Below are 11,316 nucleotides of genomic sequence, written 5' to 3'. Positions count from 1 at the left end.
TAAGATTAAATCACATCAGAAGGAGAACAATAAACTGGGGGTTTATTAAAGGTTGAATACACTCAGAAGCAATACATAAATAAATAAATATTTTAAACATTGGGTCCTCCATAACGATACTTTCATTGCTGATTAGAAATTCCAAGTCAGAACAATCAAATATTCTGTGCCACTTATTTGCCGCAGAAAATTATTCATTATTTAGAAAACGAATAAGGCAATGTGAAGAAACACAAACCGGGCCCCTGAAACAGGGTGGCACAAACCGCCACCTGCAGTCACAGGACCTGACGATGATAACTCAGTGATCCTGCACACTTTGCGGGCAGTAATTTAGTTAAATAAGGCAAATAAAAATATTTTAAAATAATAAACTTAAATAAGAGAATAAATACATATATTTTTGATGTTTAAAAAATGAATATTTATTTAATTGTTTTTATTTATTTATTTTTAAACTACGCTTCTCAAAACGAAGACGGAAGTGAGGTGGAGCGAACATCCCGTTTCAGTACGACACTTCCTGGTGTGGCCCATGTTCCTTTCCTGACACCCGCCGTCGTTCAGGAGCGGAGACCGTTGATAGTTGCAGTTATGTCGGCAGCTGCTTCGGGAACCAGCAAGGCGGCCCACGGCGATGTGGCTGCGAAGAGAAAGAAGGGACCCGGTGCCCTGGCCACGGCATATCTCGTCATTTACAACGTTGTTATGACAGCGGGGTACGTAGCGTGTTTCCTCGTGCTAATGCTGCTGGGTGGTGGATGATAGAAATGTCTCTGGTGGTGCTGATGGGCTGTGCTAAATAATGGGCGAAGGAGTTCCCCATTGTAGTGTTACAGCGTTAATATTCTTCCAGTTTTTTGCAGTTATTAATGTCATAAACATGCCTAAGCGCGCTAAGGAGAAGCACAACTTTGGACGTTGTTCCTCCTGCATCCAAGGGCTTACAAAGGTTAACATTAGAGGAGCAACAGACAGCCACCTGGCGTGGACATTAATTGTGACTGACGGGACGCTACTCCATACAGTACAGGAATATTATGACAGATATTCATTGTGTGCGGGGGTTTTTTTTAGTTGTTTTATGTCAGAAAGTGCGGATTCACGCATTGGACATGCTGTTTTGTTGGATTACTGAGATTGATTTTTGTTTATTTAGCACCCGCTCAAATGAATGAGAGAGAATTATGAAAATGAAAGAAAGATTATCGTAAATGTTACCAAAACCACATGTGATAGTTTATAATATTAAAATAAAGTAATCTTTTTAAGGACTGAAAAGACAATTCGGTGATTTAAATGAGATTTTTTTTAAACCTACAAATGAGTTGTTGTTGTTGTTGTTTTTTAAAGTGTATGTTTGGAGAAAGAATACGATTGTGATGGAGGTTGTTGTTTTGCATTTTTAATAATGCAAACATATTTTCTTAGCTTTTCAAATGGTAGTTATCTTGAACCGTGTACACAGTAATCCTTTTGCAGATTTTATTGCTCTGATTTTCAGACTTGCACAATTGAATGGTGACTTGTTTGCTGACTGTTCCAACCAGTTAGGCCACATTTACCCTCCTCAGTATTGACGGCCTGTACAGTGCTTGCTTTGTGCTGAGCACTTAGGGTGTTTTTTCGCAGGCACGGTTTTGCATATTCAGCCACAGCCGCTAAGCAGACCTGCTCAGTTTCTGCCTAACTGGCCCCAGAGTTGATATCAAATGCAGCCAAGACGGAGATTAAGAGTCATTAAAACCAGAGTGTGAAATGAAACTTTCTCTGAATTAATCTTAACTACATTATTTTTATTTAGTTCGCGTCTGACATTTCCAGCTCAGGGACCAATCCTTGAAATGAGGAAAAATATATACAAAGAATGGTAGCACAAGGTGGTCCAGCACCACCACTAAGCACCCAGTAATAAGACCTCTTAAATATTTTTTTTCTATAACTTGTTACCTGTGTGTGTGTGTTGTGTTTGTCTGTGTGCACATGTTTGCCAAAAGATGCAAAAATCGCAGCTGTTTTAATGGCTGCTTTTGACTGTATGTCACATAAACTACAGACGCATCATAAGATGTTTATTTCTACAGCAAGATCATCTGGTAGGCCTTGTTTTTCATTTATGAAGTGACCGCATTGCATTTTCCTCTACTGTTTAGGTGGCTGGTGATAGCTGTGGGTTTGGTTCGAGCTTACCTGGCCAGAGGAAGCTACCATGGGCTGTATTACTCCATAGAGAAACCTCTGAAGTTCTTTCAGACTGGAGCTGTTCTCGAGGTGAGATAACCACTAAAGGTGTGGCATAACTGATAAAAACTGAGCATGCAGCAGGTGTATGGTCTGTTGAATATGTGGTATTATTTCAGAGGTCACTACTATTGCTCATATCAGCACACACTATCAGTTTTGTATGTAGAGACTAGTAATGAGAAAAAAACCATTTTATTAATCCAGCATTAGCCTTTTGACACATATAGGGCAAACTAATAATGGACAGTGTCTAACAGTGTCTTTGATTCTCTTCAGAGTTTGGTATGCCCTGATAACTGATAACTTAACATGCCTCTCCGTACCATGTTGAAGCCACACAGTTAATGACTTAAGGATTTTAGTTTCTATTTTAAGTATTTTAAGATCCTAAAATTATAGTTTGGTGCAAACTACAAATGAATATCATTTTCTAATGTTTTTCAACACTAGGTTAAAAAATGTATGTAGACATTCTTTTAGCCTTACATGTGTTTAGAGTGGTCATGCTAACACACATACTGACCCAGATGTGTGTAGTGAGTGTTAGAGGTGTTGCAGTGATGCTGTCCATACGCACTGTATACTTAAAGTCAATATATTCCATTCATCAAATGACACATGCACTACCGACCTCAGCTTAGTTAGGTGATCAAAAATAGGACCAATGATTTTTGACTTGGTTCAGTGACTCTCAGCATTTTGTTTCAATAGAATATATAATGTATTAACGGGGTAGGTATTTGGAACATTTTTTATAGGAAATCTTCGAGTTCTTCTGCGTATAAACTGGACCAACAGTAGCTAGAGTTAAAAATGTGTCCGTGTACTTTATTCCAGAAACAGATTGAGTCAATTTCTATGATCATTTTCCTCTTTTACAGATACTGCACTGTGCTGTAGGTGAGTTTCTCCTCAGACTGCACCTTCCCTCACTTACACTTGCTTCGTGTCACCAGTGAAGCACAGATTAGATTTAGATCCATCCATTCAGTCATCCTTTTAGGTAAAGCTTCCTCACCAAGTACCCAGGACTAAAGTTTTATATATCTTCAAAGGGTAATGTGCAGAAATGCTTAAAAACAGCTGTTTAATTTTATTAAGCTTCTTTTTTTTAAACAAGGAAGGGAAATTCTTGAACGACCTTTGTTTGTGAGGCAGTGTTAACCTAATGTGGGTTTGTTTGATGGTGGGAAAAGCCTGAGTTCCTGGAGAAAACCCACACAAGCACAGCGAGAGAACACTGTCTGCACACAGAAGAAGCTCCCAGGCGTTAGTCCTTACCACTGAGCCACACGCTGCCCACTGAAACACAGTTATAAATACAGAAGCAAATACAGTGGCTTGCAAAAGTATTCGGGCCCCTTGAACTTTTTCACATATTTCCTCTTCCATATTGTAAGCTAGGTACCCGTGTCAGAAATGGAGTACATTGATTGTTTGTATTTTATAAATTTGATCATGCCTTAAACCCATGGCACATAAATATGTGTATTCAGCGTTTAATATGGTGTAAGTATTTTAGGCAGCTCTCTGATTTTATCCCCAAAAGAGGGAACATCCTCTGGGAGACTGTTTGGTGTGCTTCCCATTAGACCAGTTCCAGATAGTCCAGATCCAGCGAGCATTAAAACTCTTCTAGTGACTCAAATTTACTTCACTTTTTCTCAGTATGACCTTCAGTTACCTCTGCTACAGGGTGAAATATGTTAAAGATGCTGGAGAAATCGAGTATCAGATGTTTGTTGTTTACATTCCGAACAGAATATGAAGTAACCTTGATGGCTGTTTAGTTAATGACACATTTGGGTGGTTTTAAATTTGTAGTTGGCTCGTTTCTTTTCTAAACCAGTGCTATTTATTCCAGAGGTTTGAAAAATGTAGTTTAATTTGTGAAATCTTTGACCTTCACAACCAAGTTAACTCATCTTTACTGGAACACAGACACCCAGTTGCACCTTGTTGTTTGATCCTCAAACACGTCAGTTATTATAACGTCATTTTTTTTACTGGGCAACGCATGTTTGCAGATCTCATATTGACAAATCGGATAACAAAGCTTGATATCTCAGTTTACAGTTTTGACAGAAGACATAATTATGAGTCGTGAAATCGCATTTGTAGATGTAAGTCAGATGTAAATATGTACAGACAAACAAAACCTTTTCACATCTGAAGTGTGTACAAAAAAAGAGGGCAGAGAAGCTGTTTGCTTACGTGGCGTTAATGTGATGAGGAGAGTGGCTGTGGCCCGGTTGGCCACGGTTGTAATGCACAAACCTTTCTCTCCGTTATCTGGGATTTGAAGCTAAAGCTAACTGACCTTTCATACTGTAAACAGGCTACCCGAGGCTGCTGTCCACATACACACACACACTGCATCATCATTTATAACTGTCCTATATGTGGATATGTTACTCACAAAGTCTCTCATCAGCATCTTTCTCAAATGTACTACTTTAAAAATTACATTATTATGATTATTATTATTAGCAATTTTAAATTTTAGTGAAAAGCTACATTTAGACTGTGAATGGAAGCTTAGTCCCACCATAACAACACATGACCCTTGAGGTTCCTAGGAACTCCCACAAAGGTGGTTAGACATTGTGGCAAGTGTTTACATGTCTGTCTGTCACTCTGTGGACACATTTTGTTAGTGTGGTAAAGTCATAACTGTGCAAGGTACCGCCACAAAGCTTTGCAGATGTGTAGCTGAGGCCAAAATGAACGTGGGCTCAAATATAGTTGTGCTCTGATCTATGATTGCAGGGCCGAATATTGATTTAAAGGACCACAGATGTTAATAAATGGTTCATTGTTTGGTATGGACCTTTGTTTGTGTTACACATTTGTAACTAAGTTGTATACAAAGTATACAAAAATATAATAAAAGTGCTTAATATTTCCTTATAGCAGTTTAAGCCCTTACGTGCTACATACTGCTAGTAAAAAACAAAACAAAACTATACATCAGGACAGGTGTAACACGTTTAATATTCAGAATTAAACTGAATTAACTATTGAAAACAACATATTCTTTCTTCGTCTTTTTTTCTTCTTTTTTTGTCATCACTTAGGACAGATTCATCTATTTTCTTTCTTTCTTTCGATCAAACTTTACTGGAATTGTCACTGGGCAAACAGAGCTCTTGGTGACTGCCATGCATTTGACCCGTACAGAGGAGCAGCTAAAACATGTGACGTGTGAGTTAACACAGTGTACATGCAGAGCGTCTGCAGGCTTTCAAGGTTAACCTGTCTATAGCTGATGGACGGCAGCTGGTGCATTGCAGAAATGTTCCGCGCTTTACAATTAATGTTCTGAAAGTGACTGTGTAGACATGAATAGATTTTCTGTATAGCTGAAAGGGTGTACCAAAGAGAGGACAGTTTTAGTCAGCTGTACTAAAACCAGTAGTCTTGCATGCTTATATGTTCAGTGTTTGTGTGTTGCCTCATCTCCCAGGAATCGTACCATCCTCTGTGGTCCTGACTGGATTCCAGGTCATGTCCCGGGTCTTCCTCACGTGGGCTGTCACGCACAGTGTCAGAGAGGTACAGCGAGTTTCTTTCCTTTTGCTACTTGTGTAAACTGAACTTGAATTACACCGTCCTTCTACATTGTTTCATTCACTTAAATTCAAAATTGACCAGCTGATCTACTGTTTGCCCTGTTTGTAGCTTGAAGAGGAGTAAACGAGTAAGTAACATTACAGTTTTGCTGTAAGGCTGCAGGAATGAATCGACAGCATCTGTCTAATCTCTGATGGGTTTTATTTCCTGTTTGTCTGAATGATGATGCACTGACATTTCTCTCAAACTGTTCTCTCTTCCCCTTTACGTGAATGCATTTCTAGGGTGTATTTTGAAGAGTGAATTAATGCATAGTGCGCTTGTCTCTTTAACATAAAATGTACGTTGTTTTTAAAATAATATTTAAGGATAGTGAATGTTGGCCTGCAGTGTGATCTGAGCATCTGAAACAAACAGCATGGTTCTGTGAGGGGGGAAAGTCAAGTTTGGCCTACAGCAGAGTAACTACTGTAACATGATGCAAGGCCGTCTGTTCGCCTGTTCTCCCTCCATCATCCTTCTTTTTCTGTGTGTGCGCAGGTTCAAAGTGAGGACAGTGTACTGCTGTTTGTCACAGCCTGGACTGTCACAGAGATTATCCGCTACTCCTTCTACACCTTCAGCCTGCTCAATCACCTGCCATACCTCATCAAATGGGCTAGGTAAGAAATAATTAAAGAGTATTTTCATCCAATGGAGGACTGAAAGTGCTAAAAGTAAGAATAAAAGATGAAATAATAAACAACAACCTGAACTAAAGTAATAAAAAAGGCATTAATAATTTCTTTAAATTCTTAATATTTAATCTGCTTCCTGTGTTTAAATATATTTTCATCATCATCTTAAGAATTACATGATTAATGATTTTTAAAAAAAATATATTTATTTATGTTTTGCTTTGCATATTTTATTTCATTTTTCTTAACTTGTTTCTCTTTGTTTGCTTATGTTTATTCGTCCTTTTTTTTTTGCATATTATCAAAATGATAATATGCAAATTCAAATTTATTGAATTGCATTGTGGCTCAACCTTTTACCTGTTAGTTGATCGATGCAAAGATAAACAGAAATGGCTGACTGGAGTCAGGTCCTTAGAGAACAAAGCCACCAAGCTGCTAATAATGCTTTCAGTCAGGACAAATTTCAATCTGTTAATAATTACATAAAAAATGCAATAAAAATAGACTCCTTGGGTGTTCCACTGTTAGTTCTCAGCCTGTTTTCCAAACAAAATAATAAATGTAATTAATGTAATTAAAGGAAAATAATTGATTAATGTTTTTGTTTACTTGACCTCTTTTCAAACCTAATTCAATCCTTTATGAATGAAAATCTTAAGGTCGTATTGCGTGAAAAGAGGATGCTAAAGCAGTAAGGAGTCGCTGTTCATCACATTACGTCAAACACTGCCAAATTATTTCGTCGATGTCATCAAACATGCAGAAAAGCTTGTGCTTCAACAATTAAAACACAAGCCTCTCTCTGTCTGCATCTACAACCAAGGCAACAGTGGTTAAGAGCCTCCCTCCCCGAGGTCTTTGTTGCTAGGAAGCAAATGGGACCATTGCTATATTGGTGTTCAACTCTGAGTTTGACGTGAGCCCTGAGAGACAGAAATTTGTTGTGCATTTGTGGAAAATTCATTGTAGGATCACGGAAGACAGTCGCTGGGTTTGGAGTGCAAGTTATAGAAGAGACAGATGAAGAGTTTTCTCTCTGTAGAAGACAACATCTTCATTGTGTGCACGTGTCATATTTAATTGCAAACTTTGCTTCTTTCTGTTTAAAACATGTGATTGCTTAACACTTCAATGATTTAGGATCTTTTTGAGTTGCATTTTTTGCACCTGCTGTTGCTTTATGTTTGTGTCACAGTATATATTTAAATCATGTCAATGATTTCTGCGTGATTTCAGATTTAATACTCTAAATGCTGCTTTGCATTATTACTCTTAATGTTTTCTATCACCTCTTACTTAGTGTTTTAGGGAATGATTTACTACGATACTGCTTCCTGTTACTAAAACAGCAAATAAACGATAAAGTGATGAGGCTAATTGTTTCTTTCCCTTCCCCTCTCATTAATAAACCTCTGTACTGTAGGTACACCTTCTTCATCGTGTTGTATCCCATGGGAGTGACTGGGGAACTGCTGACTATCTATGCAGCGCTGCCATACGTGCAGAAGACAGGCCTGTACTCTGTTACCTTACCCAACAAGTACAACTTCTCTTTCGACTACTACACCTTCCTCATCCTCATCATGATTTCCTACATTCCCCGTAAGTCAAAGGCGAGACTTTCCATTCTACCTTGTGTAGTGAAATAGCCCATTGTTCATTTGCAGGTTTTTTTTTTTTGCATCAGAAACTGATCAATAAATGCCATTTTAGACATTTAGTTTTGAAAAATATTTGCAGACTCCTAATCAAACATGCAGAGCTCCCTGTGGGAGGATTCTCAGTCACATCTTCAGATGGCTTTTTGCATGTTGCAAAGCATTTCTCACTCTCATAACTTCATTTAGAGGCTTTTACTTTTTCACTTAGGAGATGTAGTACTAAAGTGCTAAATTAAAAAAGAAATCAAAAAAAGTCTTCCCTTTTCTTTTGAACAGGGAAGGCAGTTTTGCCCTTAAAACACTAGAAATCTGCTTATGTATGCGAATTGCACTTAAGGATTCACTACTGTTGGTTGGTGACTGCTATGAGCTGAGTGCTGCTTGTTTGTGGCCACCCTAATATTTACACATTTCACAACAGAGAGCCTGTAAAACTGAGAAAAGAACTAAACATGGCATGAAAAGTTAGGAAATGGTTGGATATTTCTTTGTTGCAATAATACTTCTTGGCAATAAATCTGATGTTGCCATGTTTAAGTTGAAGGTTTCGGGGCTGCAGCTACCAAATAGGATGTTGATGAGTGAGAAGTGATGGACTTATGTTATCAACCTTGTCAACAACAGTGAAAGGGATTTTGGTCCTAGTTGTCTCTGACAGCCCGGTTATTTACGATCTCTATCTGAAGAAAATGTTTTTTGTATCCTAGCAACAATAAGTGCTGAGAGAAGGGTGCTGAAAATGAGGTCATGGCTGCTTTCAGCTGCCTGTGGACACAGACCCATAATGACATAAGCTATTACATAATTAGTGGGGTTTTTAAAAGAAAAAATAAACGCGCATATCAAAGGCATAATTACAATATTATGCACTCAGTGGTCACATTATTAGATATGCATGTGGAATCTATTGCAACTGGTTATAGTTTTCCCCTTTTTTGTGGTATTGTAGGAAATGTGTAGATAGAAAGTTGGTTCATATTTTGTTGTTGTTGTTTAGTGGTCTGTGTGTAATTTCTCAGTGGTGAACGTGTTCTCTTAAGCACTCAACATCTGCACTTTGACTTAACTGTAACTTGAATAGGAGTTGGTGCACTGATCAGCATTTATTGGAGAATGTATTAATTTGTTCTTTCCCCCTGCCTCTCCCAGTCTTTCCCCAGCTCTACTTCCACATGATCCGGCAGAGGAAGAAGGTGCTGGGTCACATAGAGGACTACGGCAAAGTGGAGTGAGCCCAGCGGCATTCAGCAAGATTCAAACGAGGGGGGAGAAAATGAAAAAAGAAACCAAAACATCAAATAAACGAGGAACAAAATTACGCTTATTGGAAACCCGACCAGGTTTAAACTGCCAGAACTGACCTGGCAGACGGTCCAATTATCAAGTAACTTTCTTTAATACAGCCGTTGTTTTGGTTGTACACAAAGAACTGGTGTTATCTTTTTGTTTTGTTTTTTCTCTTTTATATTATTCATGAACAAACTTACAGAGCTACTTTTGTTTAGTCAGAGAGCTTGCAGCTGTGAAGGATCTGTATTTTGACTTGGGTACAGTCGAGCGGCTGTCTGAGCAGTGAGCAGAGCTCCATCACGTAAAGCTTGATTCGAATTATACAGTGATATAATTCATACCTCTCCCCGCTTCCCTTCCCCTCTTTTTAAATGAAACTTAAAAAAAAAAAGTAGAGTAGATTTGTTGCCTCCCCACGACTCGTTTTTTGGTTTCTTTTAAGACGCTTTGCTTTAGAAAGAACGATGTGAAGTCTAATACTGAAAATTGGTGTCTGTAGGATTTGCAGGTACAGTGTTCGTTGCTGCAAACTGTGGTCCAGATGTTTGTGTTCTGTCATTTATTTTATTTAAAGGTTTGATTACATTCCTGATTTAGTTCAATAAACCTTTCATTCCATGCTTGCATGCTTGGGTTTTCCTGTCCATTTTATTCCTCTCAGCCGTTGTTTGCTTGTTTGTGGTTGTGGAGTCTGCCTCAGCTTAGTTTATGTTTACTCTCTAAAAGCTTTAAAAGTTTCCTGGCTTTTCAAGTGATGACTGTGAGCCGTGTCCTTTGATTTCTTCATTGTTTGATGTCCAGGTGGTTCAGACACTAATTCCTGTGACTAGACAAGTCCCGTTTTTGTTTTTTTTCCCTGTGCACATCCATCATTTTTCTGCCTTTTGTTTCTTTAATCTGTTGGATGTTTATAGCATTGTTAGCTTCATTTAAATTATACTTTAAGCGTCAAGATTAAAGCATTCCTGCTCCTTTAAGCTCCTAGTGTGTACCCCACCTCTTATAAACACAGTCCGTGTGTCTTAAAGGGGATGTTTTAAAAAGAAAACACTTACAAAGAAGTTATTTTGGCATAAGATACGGGACACTTAAGCAAAAAATAAAAAGAGCAGATAGCACAATCTGTAGTAGCAACAGTGTTTTGGGATGAAATAAGCTTTGATAATGTAAAACTGCATTGTAGCCTAAATATGTGTTGGAGTTTTCACTTTTATTTAAAAAAATCCAGATTGGGGTCTGTGTAGTTTGGTAAATACGCTTGGTGGTTATTATTTATGTAGAGGATTGTAAACTAAAGTACTTTTCATATGTGACAGCTACATGGCATTACAGGAGTAATGATTTTCTCCTGTGGGTTTTTTTTTTTTTTTTTTTGGACACAACGTTACATTTGAGCATTATGATCCTGAATGCTTGATATTTTCGTTGGACTCAGGTGACTCCGTAACACCAGGCTCGAGATTACCTTTGAGTTAAAACATAATGCTTGCAGTAACTGCCTTTAAGCACCTCATCAGCAAAGCAGTATCAGCAAAAAAGAAATAAGTATTTAAATAAAAACTTCTTTTTTGTCATATCTCTGGTGATAACTAGCCATGCACAGATTTGTTGGTTTCACAGTATCTGAGATTTCTGCCTCCATCACAGTGCATTAGAGGTACTTTGGAGTTTTGTTGTGGTTCCCAGAGAAATGTCACAGAAGCAAAAAAAAAAAAAAGACAAGTTTCCAAGTTATTCTGAATCAGTAATTGATGATAGGTTTTTAAATACACACAGAACCACCCATAGTGCGATGCAGCCCTTAATAAGTTACATGCATGTTTTATAATTCACAGGAAAAAATGCTCCCTTGGTCACACCATGTGGTT

General features: G+C 38.0%; 1 protein-coding gene across 1 annotated transcript; it reads left to right on the top strand.

Annotated features, from left to right (window-relative positions):
* Nucleotides 1-536: 536 nt before the first annotated feature.
* Nucleotides 537-10,131, top strand: hacd2 (3-hydroxyacyl-CoA dehydratase 2). The gene is made up of 7 exons (XM_085374124.1): nucleotides 537-719; nucleotides 2,154-2,271; nucleotides 3,126-3,144; nucleotides 5,711-5,799; nucleotides 6,358-6,479; nucleotides 7,921-8,099; nucleotides 9,308-10,131. Exons 1-7 carry the CDS (start codon nucleotides 595-597, stop codon nucleotides 9,388-9,390), a joined length of 735 nt encoding a protein of 244 aa, XP_085230250.1. The 5' UTR covers nucleotides 537-594; the 3' UTR covers nucleotides 9,391-10,131.
* Nucleotides 10,132-11,316: the final 1,185 nt, after the last annotated feature.

This window comes from Diplotaxodon limnothrissa, linkage group LG16, assembly GCF_057381915.1.
Source record: "Diplotaxodon limnothrissa isolate DT_005_m linkage group LG16, D_limnothrissa_male_GT1.1, whole genome shotgun sequence".
NCBI lineage: Eukaryota > Metazoa > Chordata > Actinopteri > Cichliformes > Cichlidae > Diplotaxodon > Diplotaxodon limnothrissa.
This window is presented reverse-complemented; position numbering and strand designations above follow the sequence as displayed.

Bases quoted from the DNA above. Each gene is read 5' to 3' on its own strand.
- hacd2 (XM_085374124.1), top strand. From the start codon at position 595: ATGTCGGCAGCTGCTTCGGGAACCAGCAAGGCGGCCCACGGCGATGTG. The intron at 720-2,153 runs GTACGTAGCGTG...TCTACTGTTTAG, and splicing joins AACGTTGTTATGACAGCGGG to GTGGCTGGTGATAGCTGTGG. The intron at 8,100-9,307 runs GTAAGTCAAAGG...TGCCTCTCCCAG, and splicing joins CATGATTTCCTACATTCCCC to TCTTTCCCCAGCTCTACTTC.